This window comes from Elephas maximus, chromosome 24 (genome assembly GCF_024166365.1).
Source record: "Elephas maximus indicus isolate mEleMax1 chromosome 24, mEleMax1 primary haplotype, whole genome shotgun sequence".
In the NCBI taxonomy this organism is placed as follows: Eukaryota; Metazoa; Chordata; class Mammalia; order Proboscidea; family Elephantidae; genus Elephas; species Elephas maximus.
Genome location: NC_064842.1, coordinates 31,107,301 through 31,129,952, shown reverse-complemented (window position 1 = coordinate 31,129,952; position 22,652 = coordinate 31,107,301). Strand labels below are relative to the sequence as shown.

At 40.0% G+C, this 22,652-nt stretch overlaps 1 protein-coding gene across 1 annotated transcript in view; it reads left to right on the top strand.

The window, feature by feature from the left end:
- MAP3K21 (mitogen-activated protein kinase kinase kinase 21) overlaps positions 1-22,652 on the top strand; it is a 68,123-nt gene that overhangs the window by 4,425 nt on the left and 41,046 nt on the right. The window contains exon 2 of the mRNA XM_049868190.1: positions 18,083-18,266. Within this exon, the coding sequence (XP_049724147.1) occupies positions 18,083-18,266 (184 nt within the window). The remainder of the gene's footprint in view (positions 1-18,082; positions 18,267-22,652) is intronic.

Below are 22,652 nucleotides of genomic sequence, written 5' to 3'. Positions count from 1 at the left end.
CCCTGTAATTCCTGGGGTGCAAAATAAGTACAAAGTATATTATTTGCCCTCAGTTTGCTAACCATCGAGTTGGCTCCGGCCATAGCAATCCTCCATACAAGAGAATGAAACTTTGGGTTACTGGAGGACTGCCAATTTTATGTGTATTCTGAGAATAGGAAAAAAAGTCATCATGTGCTGCATTTATTCACACATTTGAGTGCCCACACTGTGCCAGTCACTTCTGGGTCCCTATAAGGGACACAGGGGCAAACCAAATGACAGTATCCCTGCCATCCTAGAGCTTAATGTAGTAGGAAAGTTAGACAGGAATCATGGAATTACAGATATTAATAAGCACTCTTAAGACAGCAAAGCATGGAAAGGGGTAGAGAGGGCTGGGGTGGAGGGTGGGGCTGCTATTTCAGGCAGGGGTGGTGGTCAAGTAAAGCCGCTCTGAGGAAGTGACATGAGCGGAGACACAGGTGATGAAGGCTGCTGAGCCACACCAAGATCAGGCAAGGGAACATAACGTGGAAACAAGCCTCGCTGAGCAGAGAGAAGGCAGGTCCTAGTGAATGAGGCCCAGAGTGGAGGGAGAGGTAGGTGCGGCTCAGACCAGCCCAGCCTGGCAGGCCTTGTAGATTATGTGGCATAATTTATATATATATTTTAATATCGTTTACTGTGTTCTACTTTTTTTCTTTAAGAGTGAAATACACATTACATGATAAACTGAGCCACAAATTATGGTAGCTACTTCTTTCCTTTTTCTTTCAATGATTGTTTTATTACCTCATTTTTTAGCCTTCTGGGAATAATTATTATCAATATCTACAACTACATCTACAGTGTATAAATAGACATAGTTAATAGGTATACTTAGTATGAAATGCTATTTAGAGCTCCAACTAAAACTTAAACTGTAAAAGGAATCTAAATTTTTTTTTTATCATTTCTTATTAGTACAATGTAAATAAAGGAACTATTTGAGACAATGATAGCAAATGTAATTTCAAAATAAGGTGCTTGCAGAGCTCATAAGCATGATTCGGGGGGGCTACTGAGTATGCTTTTGTCAGCCAGATGGTACATATCCTCTTCTCTCGTCTGTTCTTTTACTCAAGACTTATTGTGTCATGCCATAGATGCTTCCTGTTCAAATGGGCATAGAGAGGACAGTCTAGATATCTCAATGGTAACTGCGAGTTAAATTGTTTTTTTAAAAACAAAGGTAGCTGAAAGATGTATTTTTCAGAAGAGCAATCACAAAAGAGTTACCTCATCTCCCCCTACCGTTTTCATGCATGAGTATTAAAAAATAGACAACTTCTCATTTTTGTAGTTGTGAGGGGAGGCAGTTTAGTTCTAGACTGCGCAAACTTATTCTTCGTTGTGCACCTTTGATCGTTTTTGTAGTCACTGTCAAGTATATCAGGAGCCCTTGGGGGCTCAATTGCTGAGTGCTCAGCTGTTAACTGAAAGGTGGGTGGTTTGAATCTACCAGCCATTCCGAGGGAGAAAGGTGTGGCAGTCTGCTTCCGTAAAAATTTAAGCCTTGAAAATCCTATGAGGCAGTTCTACTTTGTCCTATAGGGTCACTATGAGCTGGAGCCAACTGGACGGCAGTGGGTTTTTATCAAGTATGTGAAAGCGTGATAAGGAAAGAGGAGAGGTGGAACCTGTCCATCTATTTCAGAAGGTGATTTGTAAACCCTGCTTTCTCACACTAGCAATTAAGTGTTGAACTTTTCCATAATAGTGCAGGTAATGGAAAGAGCATTGGCTTCAAGTTAGTCAGACCCGAGTTTGAAAATGGTGTTATCATTTACTAGTTGTATGACCTTGGCAAGTCATATAACCTCACTGAGCCTGAATTTCTTAATGTGTAATATTGTGTACCAGATGGCTCTCTTGGAAATTCACAGAAATCCTGTAGGGAAAATCTACTTAACTTTTCTTAACCCCTCAAAGGCAGTTGGGTAAATACCGGCATGGAAGCTTTTGGCCTTTTTAGGGAAGAAGGAATAGGTAGGTGTGGCTGGAATGAAAGGCAGAGAAGGGATTTTATGAGCTAGAAACAGGCATTTAGCACGTGGAAACCAGTGAAGGTTTTTGAGGGGATAATCTACCACTAAAAGACAAACATCTACAAAATATATGTATATATAAGCTTGGAATAATTTACTTTATGACTGTACTATCATAGCTTGTCAGAGGGCAGTAATAAAAAATAAAATTATTTACTTAGGCATTGGTTTGACGTAAATTATTTAGCATTTACAACTGGAGCCTAGTTTTATAATCATAATTTGTTAAGTGCATTTATGTATGCCACTTTAATGAATCCTTGTGATTTATTAAAATTAGAAGATACTGACTCGCTACTTTGTCAATCTGATGATTAACTCAAATATCAGTGTGTCTGTTCCCAAACTCTCTGAGGTACTTGCAGGGCTCTCAGAAAGTGGAAACACCCCTAAGGAAGGAATTTCAGTGGGCAAACGGTTCCCTGAGAGGCTGGGAGAATTATGGTGGTTTTATTTTGAAACGTGAAAACTTAAATGTGTACAATTGGCCCCTAATCAGTGTGATTCAGTTATTTTTTAAAATTTACCTTCAGATATTGCTTCATCTTCTTGTTAGTTGCCATGGAGTCGACTCTGACTCAGGGTGACCCCATGTGTGCAGAGTAAAACTGCTACATAGGGTTTACAAGGCTGGGATCCTTCAGAAACAGATGGCCAGGCCTGTCTCCAGAGACGCCTCTGGGTGGATTCGAACTGCCAGCCTTTCAGCTAGTAGTGGAATGCTTAACTGTGCCACCCAGGGACTCCTTCATCTTGCAAAACCAAAAAGCCAAACCTGTTGCTGTTGAGTTGATACGAACTCATAGCAACCCTGTAGGGCAGAGTAGAACTACCCCATAGATTTCCAAAGTTTGGCTGGTGGATTCAAACTGCGACCCTTTAGTTAGCAGCCAAGCTCTTAACCACTGCACTACCAGTGCTTTTAATTAGATAATAGTAGTAACATAACAGGAGGAACAGGTAACATCTATTAAAAAAAAAAAAAAAACCCAAATCCATTAGCATCAAGTCGATTCCTACTCATAGCTACTGTATAGGACAGTGTAGAACTGCCCCATAGAGTTTCCAAGGAGGGCCTGGTAGATTCGAACTACTGACCTTTTGGTTAGCAGCCGTAGCTCTTAACCACTATGCCACCAGGGTCTCCAAACATCTATTTAGGCCTTACTAAGTGCTGCACGCTTCCCAAACTTTATTGTCATTTAATCCTCACAGCAGCCTTTTGAGGTTGTTGTAATTGTTAGGTGCCATCGAGTTAGTTCTGACTCATAGCAACCGTATGCACAACAGAACGAAACAGTGCCCTAAACAGTGCCCAGTCCGGAGCCATCCTGACGATCATTGTTATGCTTGAGCTCATTTTTGCAGCCACTGTGTCAATCTGTGTTGTTGAGTTTCTTCCACTTTTCCACTGATGCTGTACTTTGCCAAGCATGATGTCCTTCTCCAGGGACTGATCCCTCCTGACAACATGTCCAAAGTATTACATACAGTCTTGCCATCCTTGCCTCTAAGGAGCATTCTGGTTGCACTTCTTCCAAGACAGAATTGTTCGTTCTTTCGGCAGTCCATGGTATATTCAATATTCTTCGCCAACACCACAATTCAGAGGCATCAGTTCTTCTTCGGTCTTCCTTATTCATTGTCCAGCTTTCACATGCATATGATGCAATTGAAAATACCGTGGCTTGGATCAGGCACACCTTAGTCTTCAAGGTGACATCTTTGCTTTTCAACACTTTAAAGAGGTCCTTTGCAGCACATTTACCCAATGCAATGTGTCGTTTGATTTCTTGACTGCTGCTTCCGTGGCTGTTGATTGTGGACCCAAGTAAAATGAAATCCTTGATAACTTCAATCTTTTCTCCGTTCATCATGATGTTGCTTATTGGTCCAGTTGTGAGGATATTTGTTTTCTTTATGTTGAGGTGCAATCCATACTGAGGGCTGTAGCCTTTGATCTTCATTAGTAAGTGCTAAGATACTTTATTCCCCTTTTACAGTTGAAGAAACTGAAGCAAGCCATTAATTGACTTGATTAAGGTCACTCAGCTTGGCAGACGTTTACGAATTGAACCAGGACCTCTGATTCCAGAACCTGAGCTTTTATCCGCCCCATATATTACCTAGATTACCAGGTCTCAGATGGTTGGACTCAAGACCACAAAGAGCTTTTGTTTATATGAGTTATATCTATTCACATTTACCATATTAGAAATTTAAAACAATACATTTAAAAATAATGAATTATACAGAATAACAATAGACTTATCACATGTTAGCATAGCATATTTAGTGGGGGAATTTTTTTTTTCCAAATAAGAAAAATTTAGCAAGGAGAGGGGCACTGTTTTACAGTTCTGAAGCTAACTTTAATGCCAACTTCATGGAAGAGTGATGGATGCTCCTGTCTGCTTCTATATTCAATCTGCTGACATTTTTGGGAGCCCCAGGGGTCCATGGACCATCCTTTGAGAACCACTGGTCTAGGCAATTAGTTCTGTTGTAAAGAATAGCCCTCTAAAGCCGCTAGTTGTTTCTAAACCTAATGTAGCATCAGAATCTCCTTGGTGAGCTTTTAAAAAATGATCTTCCCTGTCTCACCTTGAGACATTCTGGCAGTGGATCTTAGTTGGGAACAAGCAATGGATTTTTTTCTTAGCATTCGATTTTTTAAATCTTCGAATATACAAAATTGGAAGAATTTTAAGTGAACACTTACATACCTATTGGCTGGATTCCACTGAAATTCTCAATGAGATGGATTGACACAATTGCCAAAGCAGTGGACTCAAACCTAGTAACAATCATGAAGATGGTGCAGGACTCAGTGACATTTTGTCCTGTTATCCATAAGGTTGCTATGAGTTGAAGCTAACTCCACAAGAGAGCAGTAAACTTTCTTTACAGGGACGTGGTCGTTTGATGGTAGAATTCTTGCCTCCTATGCGGGAGAGCAGGGTTTGAAAAAGCACCTCAAGTGCAGCCATCACCCATCTGTCAGTGGAAGTTTGTATGTTGCTATGATGCTGAACAGGTTTTAGAGGAGCTTCCAGACTAAGACGGAATAGGAAGAAGGGCCTGGCGATGTACTTCCAAAAATCAGCCAGTGAAAACTCTGTGGATCACAATGACCTGATCCTGTTGTGCATAGTGTAGCCGTGAGTCGGGGACTGACTCGATGACCACTAACAACGACAGAAATTTACTTTAACACAATTTAACCCTTATCCATCTATCAATCTGTCTTAGTTTTTTGGTGGAGCAATCTGTTTTTTTAAAAGCCTCCAGGTGCAGAGGCAAGTTTGGAAGCTACTTTTCAAAGGGCCAGATTTATGGTTTCCATCTTATGTGAGTTTTCTGAATTGACAATTCTTCCAAGGCCACAGAGCATGCCTGATGACAGTGTATAGGTGATCATAGAAGGTGCCAGGCGAGCCTACAGATGGCTCATTCTGGGCATGTGACTGTAGGAAAAGTACCATCTCAAAGCGTTTATCCCTTTGACACTACAGACAAATAGTGTTATTGTGGTATCCAAGGTTTGACGGCTCTACTTAACTACACAGCTGTGGGCTCTTGGGCCCTAACTTTCTGAATAGGGTGTTGTGAGGGTCAAGTGAGATAGTGTACACCTGGAGTCGGCACACTTTTTCTGTACAAAGGGTCAGATAGTAAATAATTATGGCTTTACAGTCCATACGGTCTGTGTTGCAATTACCCAGTCCTGCTGTTGCATCCATAAACAACACATAACAAATGGGCGTGGCTGTGTTCCAGTAAAACTTTATTTACAAACACAGTCAGTGTGCTGGATTAGTCCCATTTAAACACATATTTATTCATCTTGGTTGGGCGTGGAGGTCTTTTTAATTTAGAGCCTAACTTGGTTAAGGTCAGCCAGCAATGTTGGGAAACAATCTTGAGCTTTGTTCTCTCTCTGAGTGCTGAGATCTGTGTGTTTTGGCATGCCCGCTTATGACTTGGGTTGATAAGTTGAGGGTCAAGGAGGAGGTAGAAGGTACTAAATTCCTACTGTAACTGTTTCAGTACCATGGTTCATTATTAGTTGGTGCATTTTTTAAAACTTTTGGGAAAAGAGCAAATCACATGCCAGTTGGGGGAGTATTTTGATTCTGTATAGAATATTGGAACTGGTATTTGTGAAGATTTGGATTAATATGCAATTCTTAGATCAAATACTATCAAATATCTTACCTTCTGTTTATGAATATATTAGTGCAGAATACTGTGGAAGATTTCTGCCTTGACTGTTAAAATATTAAGACGGTAACAAAGGGACAAATATTGTATGACCCCCCTTGTATCTAGAATAGGCAAGTGTATAGAGACCAAAGTCTACTGTGATTAGAGGGAGAAAAGGAGATTCATTGCTTAGGGGACATTGTTAAGGGTGATGGAAAAATTTTGTAATGGATAATGGTGATGGTTGAACAATGTTATGAACAATTAAAGTCACTGAATTGTGTATATGATGTTGAAATAGCAAATGTTTTGTTACATATGTATTTACTACAATTTAAAAAACAACTGATTCCCCCATACGTGTGTGTGTATACATATATATATACACACACATACACGTACACACACACACATATATATATATTAAGGTGGTGGGAAGATAGAACTAGACTTCACATTTTAATGAAATGTAAGAGGCTCTATCGTTAAATTGAGTATTGTGTGTGTCCAGTGGTTTTTGTTTTGAGGCATAAGCAATGTAAATGTATATTTGGTGGACCACTTCTATATTTTCTTTACAGAAGTCTGTCTTCTTGTATTTAATAAGCTAAATCGTTCATTCATACAATATTTATTGATTGTATACTATGTGCCAGGAGTACTTCCAGGCTCTGGGTATTCGGCAGCAAGTATTTCTCTTGGAATACTTACATTCTAGTGGGCGAGACAGACATTCAGTAAACAAATCAGTAAAATATGTACTATGCTGGATAGTGATAAGTGCTTAGTAGAAAAAATAAAGTTGAAAAGGATGGTAATGATGTTGGAATGAGCAGCTGAAATTTTAGATAGTATGGCCGTCTTAGTTATCTAGTGCGGCTCTAACAGATATACCACAAGTGGATGGCTTTAAAAAACAGAAGTTTATTCTTTCGCAGTCTAGGGGGCTGGAAGTCCAAATTCAAGGCGTCAGCTCCAGGGGAAGGCTTCCTCTGTCTGTCAGCTCTGAGGGAAGGTCCTTGTCATCAATCTTGCCCAGCCAAGGAACTTCGCAGCACAGGAACCCCTGGTCCAAAGGACGCACTATTCACCCAGCTCTTATTTCTTAGTGGTCTGAGGTCCCCATGTCTCTGCTCCCTTCTTTTATATCTCAAAAGAGATTGACTCAAGACACAAACTAATCTTGTAGATTGAGTCCTGCCTCCTTAACATAACTGCCTCTAGTCCTGCCTCATTAACATCGTAGAGGTAGGATTTACAGCACATAGGAAAATCACATCAGGTGACAAAATGGCGGACAATCACACAATACTGGGAATCAAGGTCCAGCCAAGTTGAGGGTATTTTGGGGGGGACACAATTCAGTCCATGACAATGGCTAAGGAAGGCATTACTGGATAGGATGTTTTTTTAGCAAAACCTGAAGGAAATGAAGGAACGAGTCATCTGGGGAAGAAGAGGAACACAAATTACATAATCCTTGAAGCAAGAGGCTGGTATGACTGGAGATGAGGGAAGGAGGGGGAGAGAAGTAGGAAATGAAGGCGAAGAGAGGTCACACCAAGCAGGGTCAGGTAGCCATGTAGGCCTTTGGCTTTTACTGTGACCCCAGAGGGTTTGGCAACAGAGGAAAGCTGTGATCTGACATGTTTTAACAGGATAGCACTGGCTGCAGTTTTGAAAATAGACTGAAGGGGGTGGGTACAAGAGCATGCATATAAATTTGGGAGTTATCAGTGCACACCAAAGCACTGAGCTCCATAGGCTGTGATCTTTCAGAAGTAGATTGCCAGGCCTTTCTTCCAAGGTGCCTCTGGGTGGATTTGATCTACAGCAGCTTAAACCATTTGAGCCACCCTGCAACTCCTCACCAGCATGTAGACGACGGTTAAAGCCCTGAGATGACTGAGATTACTTAGGGAGTGAGTGTTGATAGAAAAGACAAGAGGCCCAAGGACTGAAGTTCTCTAGCAATTAGAGATCAAGGAGATAAAAAGGAACCAGAAAAAAAGGAGCAACTAGAAAGGTCAGGAAAACCAAGAAGGTGTGATACTCTAGATGCCAGGGAAGAAAGGATTTCAGAGAAGAATGATCAGCTGTTTCAAATGCCGCTGATAGGATCAATATTCCAAATAACTGTTATTTTGTTTTTATAACAGTCTTCATTTCTTAATTATGCAATATCCTAGTACTCTTTCAGGAGGGCAGAGGTGAGTTGGTTTTCTACCATTGGCAGGTGACTCAGTATGCAAAAGCTTATCATAATTCATCTTCTTTATACTTATTTTTTCCCTTGTAGTATGCATTTACTCATTCATTCAACAAGTATTTATTAAGCATATGAAAATGCTAGTTGCTATGCAGTAAAAGAAAAATAATTAGATGCAAATTCTATCTTCAGATTGCTTACAATTTAATAAGAGAGATAGAGACAGGAGAGACATTAAGATAAGGCAGTAATTAAGTGTCTTGGGAGTGGTGCAATTTAAGTGTATCAGATGCAGAGAACTTCTAGAACTGGAGGCTGTGAGGGAAGACACCAAGGGAAAAGCTAAAAAACCACACCCTTTGCTGTTAAGTCGATTCCAACTCATGGTGACCCTATAGGGCAGACTATGAACTGTCTCATAGGGTCTTCAAGGCTGTAGTCTTTAGGGTAGCTGTGAGTTGGAATCAACTCAACGACAGTGGGTTTTAATCTTCATGGAGACGCGCTGCCATATCTCTCTCCGGAGAAGCTGTTGCTGAGTTTGAACCACCAACCTCATGGTTAGTAGCCGAGCACTTAACCACTGCACCACCAGGGTGCATATAATTTATAGGCTTATAGAATATTGGAGCAGGAAGAGATTGATGAAGTTGCTGATTTTTTTTTTTTTAATAGAAGAAGAAATTGAAATTACAACGGCTAGCTGGCCTGTGAGCTGTGTTACGGTTAATGTTGCAGACTAAGACCAGTGTCTTCAGAGTCTTACCCAGGGCTCCTTCCCTGATGCAGGAGTGGGAGGTAGAATGGGAAGTATGGCTTTTAAAGAGGGAGGAAAGGAAGGCTTTCCCCACAGAAGGCACGAGGAGGCATGAAAACAGAGAAATACAATATTTTAGTTTTGGGCAATGGCTTTTAGTACACAGAATTGGTTAGGATATAGGATTCATTTTGAAGAGTACAGGAACTGAAGATAATAATTTAGAAGGAAATTGTGTTGTGAAGGGACTGGGAGGCCAAGATAAATGTCTGGACTTTATTCCATAAGCAGGTCGGTGCGGGGGGCAGTATGGGAGCATGGTGCTAGTGGGGAATGGATGGAAAGAAATATGAGAAATATTCTGTGCTATTTGGTAAATTTAGAAAATTGTCAATCATTTATTCCATGTAAATCATTGATTGCTTTCAAAGTTTAAATTCATAAAGTAATCTTAAAATCTTAGACTGAGAGAAGTGGTGTTTGTTAATACATCCATTCACATAGTTGCATTTCTCAATATGTTTTCTTTCTCTCGCTCTCGATGTATTCCTAGTTAAAGATTAATTGAAACTAACCCATTTGCCTCATTAAATGAAATTCAGGCACAGCAATTGCATACATGTGGAGAAAATGGATTAGATACATTGTGATGGCTTTCTAAAAAATACACATTACACGCTATAATTCTGAAAATACCAACTTGAAACTTCAGAGGAGCCGAGAAAATCAAGGGCCTCGTGGTTCAATATGTAGGCTGAGTACAAGGTTGTAAAGGCCAACTGTTAAAGAACGGGGCTAACAAGGGTCAAAAATCTTTATTGAAGTTGTACAAAAGGATGCTGAAACACTTGTTGCTAGACTATTAGCGGGAATTTACCATTTCTGTGGCCAAAAATGATTATTTGCTTAGATTGTACGTGATAATTTCTTGTGGATGGCTAACATGCTGTAGTTCTTCCTGCAGGAATGACAGGAAGCGGAAGTTGGCTGCCACCTGATGTCCCTAGGCCGAAACCTGGCAGCCTGCCCAATTATACTACCTGTGGTGAGACAGGCTATTTTTGGTTTCGGTCACATTGCCCAAAAGATAAGGAATTTCAGGAATTCTGCTGAACACTTTTGAAATAGAATCCAAAACAATGGGCCTTTCATGGCACTCTGAACGTTTGACATTGAGGTTGTTATTTTAACATGTTTTCTTTTAGTTCAAAGTGTCAAGGCTCTCTCTTAGTTCCTATGGAAACTTTGGACCTGGCAAAGAGAAGAGGTGTTCTAAAACTGTGTGTCTGCAAAGTTTGCTAGCATTGCATCCCGCCATGACTTTTTAATGTAGAAATGAAATTTACTTTTAATATGTAGGTTTTAGTTCATATTTTAGTTGTTTTCATTTAATTCAGATCTGCCTTGGTTGCTACGAGTCGAAACCAACTCGATGGTAGCGGGTTTGGTGTTTGGTTTCATTCAGCCTTTACTTCCTAAGGAACACCAGGGTTTATTTGGTGTCTGGGTGTGGGTCTGTGGATATGGAATGGTTTTAATGCCTATTTTAATCAGTACTTGCTTGAATGGCTTCCTATTTGGATGTTTGTAAGAATAATGAGATAATGTTAGAAGGGCTTTGGAAAACAACATTTTCTACATCTGCAGCTAATACTTTGGGGACTTTTTAGTGGTAAGAAGAGATATTGTTTACAAGTGAAATTAGTAGTTAGGGAAAAAATATATAGCTGAGTAAGTAGCTAATTTACCTGTTTCAGCTTTTGTTTCTGTGGAATTTTAAAGTATTGGAGGTCTAAACCTGTTTTTCAATAGATATTTATTTTTCTCGATATTTGTGAGGAGAAAGAACTGAGAAATAAATACGCCTTTAGTTGACATGGGCCCGTTGCCATAGAGTCGATGCTGACTCACAGCGACCCTGTAGGACAGAGTAGAACTGCCCCATAGGGTTTCCAAGGTGCTGGTGGATTCGAACTGCTGACCTTTTGGTTAACAGCCAAATGCTTAACCACTGTACCGCCAGGGCCCAAGTTGACATGAAAGGAAGGAAAATTCAAAAATTAGCCTCATAAGCAAGACACAAAATGAGAATTCTGGTTGTTTGGCCCCATTTTATAACTGATAGCTTTATGGGTCACACAGAAGAGGGTAGGGAGATAGTCATACAGACTGAATATGAAACCAGCACTATGTTTGTAACCATAGGATCTTGGCCTAACATTTCTAAACCGTAAAATAGAGATTATAATTCCCTCATAGAATAGTGTGAGGATCAAATGAGATGTTATGTAGACAACAAGTATACATAGCAGAGAATCAGTAAATGGTAGGTAGTATTCTTATTATTGAACTGGTGATAATTATCATTAATAAAAATATTCCATATTCCATTGACCTTTGTGATATACAGGATTCTGTGATGTGAGTGACAATAAAAACTAAGCCAAACCCATTGCTGTTGAGTTGATTCCAGCTCATAGCAGTCTCATAGGACAGAGTAGTACTGCTTCATAGGGTTTCCAAGGAGCGGCTGGTGGATTTGAACTGCCAACTTTTGGTTAGCAGCTGAGTTAACCAGTGGGCCACCAGGCCTTCTGGACCTTTAAAATCAGTATAATATAGATGGACAGAGAATAAGAGCAGTTATTCCAAATGGAAGTGAGTTTCTTATTTCTTTCTCCACTACCTCCCATTCCTTCTTTCCTTTCTCCATCCTTTCCTATTTAGTATAACATTAAAAGTGGGAAAGATGGTAGAATTTTGGCCTTACCACTTAGCAGCTGTATAATCACGGGCATATAACCGCCCTAAACGTGATTCCTTATCTGTGTAATGGACGTACGAATAGTAGAGGGTCTTCACTCTCTAAGTCTTAAAGTGACAAGATGCTACAACACAATAGTATTTATTATTTACTGTCCCCACTCAAATATCCCTCCATGTTTAAACCTGGTGTGGTTCCTTCCATATTCATTAGATCTTCACCTTTTATTGTGAACATTTGATAATACACAACAAATATAAATCCATTGCAAAGTGAAACTTCAAGCCTTGCAAAGGATACAGGATTTCCTGAAATGATTTTGAAGACTCACTAAAAACACTTTCAGCCCATTGATAAAGGTGTGTGTGTGTTTGTAAAATGGTTACAAGGTTTCAGGACTGTTCTGAGCACTTTACGTATATTCGTTGATGCCTTACTCCCATCTTATGACATAGGTGCCAGCCTAATTCCCATGATAGACAAGGGACCAAAAGCACAGGGAGGTTAGTCCAAACCAAGGAGTCTGGCCCCGGAGCACGTGTGTTTCATCACTACACTCCGCTGTCTTTAATTAGATCAGTGGAGAATGAACCAGTGACAGGAAATCCAAAGGAGGAGAATGAGCACCTCAAAAGAGAAGAGATTTCCAAAGGATGAAGAATGCTTTTGTGAAAAATTGACGAAAGCTGTCAACTAAGCAGTCTAGGCACTGGTTATGACAATGGGCTCAGGGGACAGAGTGCTTGAGCTTCAACAGCTTCTCACCTGTGTGACCTTGTACAGGTTACTCAACAGCTCTGTGCCTCAGTTTCCTTATCTATAAAGTGGAGATAATAGTGTCTACCTAAAACATTGTTGTGTGGGTTGTATGATTAAAATAACTGTAAAAGTATGTAACATATACAATACACTCAGTAAATGTTTATCATTATAAACTAATAGTTGAAAAAATAACTGCTTTTATGATCTCTTCTAACATTTAAGCATGAAAAATGTCATGTCTTACTCCATTCTCCAAATTTGGTTGCATAATTTAGTCTAGAAAAACTCCAACACTTGTTTCATTTTTTTTCCTTCCAAAATTACCATAGGGTTACAATTATGACAAAAATGTCTTTATATAAAACATGAAGTAAATTTATTTTCATGATTTTTAGTTTTATTTTTCAAAATAAAACTAGAATAGCAATTTCTTCATACGCATACCCTAAACAAACAAACCAAAAAAAAAGAAAAATTGCTGTGATCAGTTCCGACTCATGGCGACCCCACGTGTGTCGGAGTAGAACCGCACTGTATAGAGTTTTCAGTGGCTGAGTTTTAGGAAGTAGATCACCAGGCCTTTGTTCTCAGATGTCTCTGGGTGGACTCGAACCCCCAATTTTCACTTAGCAGCCAGCACGTGAACTGCTTGTATCTCTAGGAGCTCCCTCTGTGCCCCCACACATACCCTACTTACTCTGAAGTGTTTTTTTTTAATTATTATAAAATATAAAAAAGTTTGCCGTTTTAACCATATTAAAGTGCACAGTTTAGTGACGTTATTTTCACCTTGTTGTGCTACCATCACCACTGTCCATTTCCAGAAGTTTTATGTCACCCCCTTAGCAGTAACACCCACTCCCTCCTGCCCCACACCCTGGTAACGACTAATAAACTTTGATCTCTATGCATTTGCCTATTCTAAATATTTCATATAAGTGGGATCATACAGTATTTATCCCTTTGTGATTGATATTTCACTTAACGTAGTATTTTCCAGGTTCATCCGTGTTGTGGCATGTATCAGGACTTCATTTCTGTTCATGGCAGAGTAATATTTCATTGTATTATGTACCACACTTCATTTACCCATTCATCTGTTATGGAATATTTGGGTTGTTCCACTATTATGAATACTGCTGCAGTGAACACTGGTGTGCGAGTATCTTATGAGTCCCTGTGTTGAAGTCTCTTGGGTATCTAGGAGTAGAATTGCTGGGTCATATGGTACTTTGGGTTTTTATGGTACTTTCATTTTTAACTTTTTTGAGGAGTCACTAAACTGTTTTCCACAGTGGCCTCACCATTTCACATTCCCATCAACAATGAATGAGGATTCCAGCCTCTCCACATTCTTACCAGTACCTGTTGTTTTCCTTTTTTCTGATAATAACCATCCTAGGGAGGCGAGGTAGTGTGTTAGTCATCTAGTGCTGCTGTAACAGAAATACCACAAGTGGATGGCTTTAACAAAAGGGAAGTTTATTCTCTCACAGACCAGTAGGCTAGAAGTCTGCATTCAGGGAAAGGCTTTCCCTCTCTGTCAGCTCTGGAGGAAGGTACTTGTCATCAGTCTCCTCTTGGTCTGGGAGCATCTCAGCGCAGGAACCTCAGGTCCAAAGGACATGCATAGCTCCTGGCACTGCTTTCTTGGTGGTATGAGGTCCCCATGTCTCTCTGCTCGCCTCTCTCTTTTATATCTCAAAAGATATTAGCTTAAGACACTAATCTTATAGATCTCATCAATATAACTACTGCTAATCCATTTTATTATATCATAGTGATAGGATTTACAACACATAGTGAAATCACATCAGAAGATAAAATGGTAGACAGTCATACATGGGAACCGTGTCCTAGCCAGGTTGACAGAGATTTTGGGGGGACACAATTCAGTCCATGACAGGTGGTAACTCATTGTGGTATTTCTTGGCATTTCCCTAATGACTAATGATACTGAGCATCTTTTCATGGGCTTCTTTTTCTCTCTTCTTTGGAGAAATGTCTATTCAAGTCCTGCTCTGGAATTTTGGTTACTGTCTGTGAATCACCTTGTTACTTTCTTTTTTCAGTATTAATTATCCTCTATAATGAAGACAAAGGATGAAATATAGGCAGTCCTCAGATTAGAAATGAGTTCCATTCCTAAGTCTGTCTTTAAGTTGAATTTGTATGTAAGTCAGAATAGTTAGGTATGGCTCATATCTAAGATCAGTTAGTGAAATGTTTGTCTTAGTATATAGCACATAGTTTACCTTTCTGTGCCTAAAAAAACATTATAGAGACACTTCCAGATACACTAAAACATCTTTAAGATAAGAATACAGTAATAATAATGTTTTGATGCACATCACAAAGTAGCACCTATTTGTTATTATGAACCATTGTATGTATCTCAAATTTTTAATATACTAGGCTTTACGGGGGCTGGTTCATAACTGTGGGTTGTATGTAAGTGGGACTTTCATAACATGAAGTGCAAGGCATGGAGTGAACACACAGTACTTGTTAGCAAGTCTGTTACCAACTCGTTATTTCTGATAGGTGGGAATGGAATGAGCAAAGTATAGATACAATAATATACATTGTTCAGGATTTGTTCCATTTTTTCTATAAACATTAAGCACCTGCTCTGAATTAGACTGGACATAGAATAGGTATGTGAATATGAAGGGAAACTGAATATATTTTTCCTCATCTTCCTCTTCTCCCAGCTCACTCACTCACACACACACACACACTCACTCACACACTCCTCACATATTTATGCACACATTCATGCATACTCATTCACACACACACTCACACTAACCCACTGCCGTCGAGTCGATTCCGACTCATAACAACCCTATAGGACAAAGTAGAACTGCCCCGTAGAGTTTCCAAAGAGCGCCTGGTGGATTCAATCTGCCAACCTCTTAGCAGCTGTAGCACTTAACTACTATGCCAGCAGGGTTTCCCACTCACACAAAGAGCTAACTAATTGAGGAGTCAAGTATAAACAAAGATTATAGTACATTGTACTTCGTAAGTGCTGTGATGGAGACAAAGTTTATGTGACTCTAGAGGAAGGAGTGTTTGTTTCCCTTTGCTTAGGGGATTTGGAGGGTTTCACCGGGAAGGTAACATTTGAACTGGATGATCACAAACATTACCCTAAAAAAACCACATACTCTTTAGCCATCAAGCTCAGTCTTCCCCTTCATCCCAGGCCCAGGCAACCATGAATCTACTTTTTGTATCTATAGATTTACCTATTCTAGAATTTCGTATGAATGAAATCATATGTTAAATGATTTTTTGTGACTGACATCTTTCACTTAGTATAATGTTTCCGAGGTTTATCCATGTTGTTTCATGTTATCAGTACTTTATTCTTTTTTATGGCTGTGTGATATTCCATTGTATGTGAACCAGCCTGGTTTCGGCAGAGGAAGCTCACCTATTAAGGAGGGAGGTGTAGAGTGGAAGTGTAGGTCACTGTGCAAATAGGGAGGCTCATGATTGCCCAAGTGTGCTCATTATCCCTGAGTCATGGGGAACCATGGGAGGTTTTAAGGTGGTTTTTTTTTTTTAAATAGAGGTTTATAGAGGTATAATTTATATACAGTAAAATTTACCCCCTAAGCTTAATATTTTGACAAACATATGTAGTCCCGTAACCACCACTACGATTAAGGTATAGAATTTCCATCACCCAGAAAGTTCCTTTGTGCCGCCTTTGCAGTAGTCCAGCCCTCAGTCCCTGCAGCCACTGATATGATTGCTCTGATTTCCATTTCTGTCTCAGAAGGTCATGTGGAGTCATAGTATGTAGCCTTTAAGTCTGGCTTCTATCACCTGGTGTAATGTTTTTGAGGTTTATCCATGTTGTTGTATGTATTGGTTGGTTGTTCTTGGATAGTTTTTTAAAAAGAGTAATTTCATGACGCTTTAGGAAATTTAATCTGCTCATGGTGTTATATAAAACAGATTAGAGAGGGCAAATGGCCACGTCAGACCTGTTAGAACGATTGTAATTCAGGTGCGAGGTGATGAGGGTCAGAAGTGATGTCGGGACGAGGGAAATGGAGATGAGGGTATTCACAGAACATTCCATTTAAGTGTGAAATACCAGGGTAGCACAAAGGTTTAAGCCCCTGGCAATTAGTCTCAGGTCCACCTAGAGGTGTCTAGGAAGAAAGGCCTGGCTGTCTACTTCTAAAAGGTCATACTCTTGAAATCCATGTGGAGCACAGTTCTACTTTGACAGGTGTGGGGTCACCCTGAGTCAGAATGAACTGACAGTAACTGGTTTGTTTTGTTTTTTCCATTTAAGTAGAGCAGTAGAGCCAGAAGTTGGAGTGCATTGGACTGCAGAGTTTTAAGGAATGAGCAGGGAGATAAGTTAGAAAAATACAGTAGGTTTAAACCATTCACTTAAAAGTTTTTGTAGCAAGTGGAAGGAGGCATGTGGGGAGGTAGCTGCATTAGAGCTTCGTGGGAACCTGGAGAACACTTCTGTGTGATTATGGGCAGAGGAAAATAAACCAGAAGAGAGAGAGAACCTGGAGGTTACCAGAGAGGGGTGAGAAAAACTGCAGGGGGTGGGGAGGAGAAGGGAAACTGCTGTGGGTGGGAAATATTGAGAAGCACATTTATTTTACCTAAAGGAAGAATTCAAGGGCAGACTGAGGTGAGCTCTGCCCCTGAAAGTTGGTCGTGGGGATTCTCTACTTTGTCAGCAATGTGGGGGTTGAGGAGTCCAGCAACTGGATGATGTTTCTCTGACGTTTTTACTTTTTACTGTTTTGAAGTTCACTAAAGCAATTATATCTCATAAGTTATCTTCGTGTGTTAGAATTGCTGTAAGCATTTTGCAGATTTAATTTAAGATGATGTTTGGTAACAATGAATTGTAGTAATATATAATTTATTTGCGATATTTTCTAATATAGTCAATAGAAAAGACTCTACACTTAGGTCAGGAATAAATTCTTGGAAGAAAATAATATCTTTTTCTCATATCAGGTAAACTTTAACAGACTTCTGAGACGACTTATGGTAAAGAGAAATACCCCTGTGCTATCGTGAATTGTGTCTGTGGGTTAAAAAAAATAATAATAAAAACTTCTAACTTCAGGCACAAATGATGCACTAAACGTGAAGAAATCAGGAAATTAAAGGTTATGACAGACACTCGTGAAATAAGATAAAGTAGTAAAATACAAGTTCAGTGTCATTTACTCTGCCAACCTCAATGACAAAAAATGCAAAAAAAAAAAGTGAAAAATTATAAAGACATTAAAATAATCTCACCTGGGATTTTTCTTTAGTTTTGCTCCTTGAGAAGATAGAGCATGAGGACGACATCTGCAATAAAACGTTGAAGATTACAGATTTCGGGCTAGCAAGGGAGTGGCACAGGACAACCAAAATGAGTGCTGCGGGCACGTATGCCTGGATGGCGCCCGAAGTCATCAAGTCCTCCTTGTTTTCTAAAGGCAGTGATATCTGGAGGTAAGCACCACGTGCTTTGTTTTTACAAATTTCCCACAGATACTGGTTGCTCTATTTCACTTAAATGAACTCCAGACTACTCAGTCATTTTGAGCATAGGCCTCTTTGAAGAAGTTTTTTTTTTTTTAAATGGTTTTGATCAAGATAGTAACAGGTAACTGGAGGTTTTCCTTGTCATGTGACTTCTATTTGATAGGAGAACGTTCCTGTTCAATCTGAGGTTTGAGTTAAACTGGTTTTGTGCTAATGGCAGTGCCAGGATTTTTAAGTCCTGCCCGTAAATGAAAGTAAATTTTCACTCTAAGTAGTTTTGATTCCTTACGGTGTACAAACAGAATATTAACATGGAAGGCATTTGAGAATAAAAAATTTTAAACAAATCCCTTTATTTCTCTACTAGCTACCCTGGAGCTGACTCCGACTCATGGCAACCCCATGTGTGTCAGCATAGAACTGTGCTCCATAGAGTTTTCAGTGGCTGATTTTTCAGAACTGAGTGCCCTAACCATTTACACCACCTAGAGACTCCTTTATTTCTATAGATTGTATCATCTAAGGATTAAAGCCTCCTGTTCCAAGGTGAAGAGCTCGGCTCAAATGGAAGACAAGGTTATCTTAATTTTCATGCAGATAATGTCTAATTGGGGAATGGCGATAAGTAAATAGTGTCAATAAAAGAACAACAAAGAAAATTATCTCTGTTTAATAGTTATCATGCACAGAGAACTTACTTGCCTTTATTTAATGCTCATAAAATCCTGTGTTTCAGGTATTGAAATTCAAGGGTTTTTTTTGTTTGTTTTTAACACATTTATTGAGATTCACATACCATACACTTGCCCATTTAATGTGTACAGTTCACTGACTTTTAGTATATTAATTGAGTTATGTAGCCGTCACCATAATCACAAACATTTTCATTACCCTCAAAAACTATGTACTCTTTAGCCATCATTCTCAGTCCTTCCCTTCATCCCAGGCCTAGGCAACCATGAATCTACTTTTTGTGTCTATATATTTGGCTATTCTGGAATTTCTTATGAATGGAATCATATAATAAATGACTTTTTGTGACTGACTTCTTTCACTTAGCATGTTTCCAAGGTTTATCCATGTTGTAGCACGTATTAGTACTTTATTCTTTTTTATGGCTGCGTGATATTCCGTTGTATGTATGTACCACATTTTATTTGTTCATCAGTTGATGGACATTTGGGTTGTTTCCATATTTTGGCTATTGTGAATAGTGCTGCTGAGAGCACTCGTTTACAAGTTTTCGTGTAGACGTGTGTTTTTACTTCTCTTGGGTAGATACTGTTTTAGGCTGGGTTCCTAGAGAAGCAAAACCAATGTAGCATATAAACATATAGAGAGAGAGATTATGTAAAGGAAATGGTTTATGTGGTTGTAGAGGCTGGGAAGTCCCAAGTTCTTGGGTCAGGCTGGAGGCTTTTCCTGACCCACATAGCTGAATGTGTTGGCGAATCCAAGATCAAAAGGTCAGATAGGAGGCCTCTGGCTCACAGGCTGTGGAGGCCAGTGAATCCCAAGATTGGCAGATAAAATGGCAAGTAAACTGCTATCTCAAGTACCAAGAACTGAAGGTCAGATAAATAGGAGCCAGCTGCAGGATCCAGACCCAGCAAAAGCTAGCAAATCTTGCCAGAAAGCCCACCAATATTGGATGCAGGCCACTCCCTCAAGGAAACTCCCTTTCAACTGATTGGCTGCTCATAACAGATCTCATCATGGAGGTGACCACATTGTATCAGATCTCATCATGGATGTGATTACATCATTAAAAAGCTGCCAGACTACATCGTAACTGCCAGACCACTTAGGATCCTGGCCCAGCCAAGTTGAAACACAACTTTAAGCATCACAGTTCACCCTTTGTCAACTTAGCACCACCTGTACACATCTCCTTAAACCATATATAATCTCTGAATAAAGACAATTATAAAGTCATACTTGCACCTAACTTGATACAACTAACATGTATAGAACCAAAAATGCATTAGCCATGTTTGCATCTTATATTTTACAAATGAAGAAAGCAAAAATATTTGATGTACACGTACAAAGCAGAAATACATGTAAGAATTACAGTCTTCGTTTCTGCAACCGTTCATGTTGTCGTAACTGGTGTTCATAACTACCTTCTTCTACCACCCTTTCTGTATTCCCTTTGTCCTCAGCAAGTGCCTCATCTGGTCGTGGTTCTTTGCCTGGTGGGGTGACCCAAACCTTCATTCCTGAAGTGTCTGGGCCATTAGTAGTCATGTCAGAATTGGGTTGCTGTAGTTTTCCATTGACTTTAATCACAGGGCATGGTAGTACTAAGATACACCTTAAGGGATCACCTGCATTCCAGAATACTGTTCTTTACCTCCATTATGTATTTTCAGTATGCTTTCTTCTTGGTAGTCAGGAGCAATAACTCCCTTCTTTGCCTGTTGATCCAGAGGCATAAGGAGCCCAAAGTGGCCAGGTGGCATTCTGAGCTTCCAGTTCAGTGGAATCAATGATGTGTCTCCAGGTAGGAGCATTCCTCCCTTTAGAATAAGACCTCTAGACTCACAGGGCATAGGGTCGTGGGGACAGGGAGCAAAAATTTTACAAGTGGGTCACTAGGGTTAATAGTGAGTAGTGAGAGGTGCCACTCCTATTTCCGTCCCTTGATTCCTGAACCAATGAATCCTGGCTCTGGGAGAAACAGTACCATATGGGCCTACTGCTGCACTTCATTTCTTGTGAGGTGAGTCCCTTGATCTAAGGTGATGCTGTGTGGGATACCATGACAGTGGATAAGGCATTCTGTAAGTCCATGGATGGTAGTTTTGGCTGAAGTATTGCGTACAAGAAAGGCAAATCCATATCCATAGTAAGTGTCTATTCCAGTAAGGACAAAATGCTGCCCTTTCCATGATGCAAGCAGTCCAGTGTAATCAACCTGCCGCCAGGTTGCTGTCTGAGTACCTTGAGGAATGGTGCCGTATTAGGGACTCAGTGTTGGTCTCTGCTGCTGGCCGATTGGGCACTCAGCAGTGGCTATAGACAAGTTGGTGGCCGTGGTGAGTGGAAGGCCATGTTGCTGAGCCCATGCATAGCCTCCATCCCTGCTGCCACGGCCACTTTGATCATGAGCCCATCAGGCAATGATGAGAGTGGCTGGGGAAAGAGCATGACTGGTTTCCATAGAACGTGTCATCCTATCCACTTGATTGTTAAAATCCTCTTCTGCTGAGATCACCCTATGGTGAGCATTCGTATGAGACACAAATATCTTTACTTCTTTGGCCCATTTAGAAAGGTCAGATAGGAGGCCTCTGGCTCACAGGCTGTGAAAGCCAGTGAATCCCAAGATTGGCAGGTAAGCTGCTAGCTCAGGCCCGAAGAGCTGAAGGTCAGATGAACAAGAGCCAGCTGAAGGATCCAGACCAAAGCCAGTGAGCCCTACCAGAAAGCCCACTTACACTGGATGCAGTCCACACCTCAAAGGAAACTCCATTTCAGCTGGCTGGCTGCTCACAACAGATTTTACCATGGAGGTGATCCCATTATGCCAGATCTCATTTGGAGGTGATTGCATCATTAAAACGTAGCCAAACTGCATCATAGCTGCCAGACCACTTAGGATTGTGGCCTAGCCAAGTTGCCACACAACTTTAACCATCACAGATACTAGGAGTGGAAGTGCTGGATTGGATTGTAACTCTGTTTAATCATTTGAAGAACTGTATTCCAAAGTGGCTGCACCGTTTTTCTTTCCCACCAGCACAGCATGCAGGTTCCAGTTTCTTCATGCCTTTGCCAACATTTGTTACCTGACTTTTTGAGTCTAGCCATCCTAGTGGATGTGAAGTGTATTTCATCGTGATTAAAATTCCTGTTTTTTTACATAAAACTAGAGGTGAGAGAACCCTATTTGAACCCAGTGTCTGACTTCCAAGTTCATGATCAATAAAATAATTTCCCCTCACAATCATTGGATACACTAGAAGTTACTCCCTGAAGTTAGTGGCAGAGCCTCTGACAGTATAAGTTCTGTGATGTTTCTTTAAAGCTTATACTATCCGTTTAAAACATGATTTAATTGTTCTGCTTGTAACTTTTAAGAAGTTTATCAACTGTGTAAGCGCTCTATAACCTCTTAGGGCCATTTTAAAAAACACAAATGTTTGAGCCTCACCCCTTACTTAGTGAATTAGACTCGAGGGATGGAGCCTGAGTGCTTTTATAAAGCATTAAATGAATTTTCTCTGAATTAATTAAACTAATTTTTGATGATATAACAGTACTTAAGTAAGATAGGCTATTCATTTACGAAATCAGACTTTAAGACTCTAGAAACTATCCAAATACATAATGAATTAATTTTACATT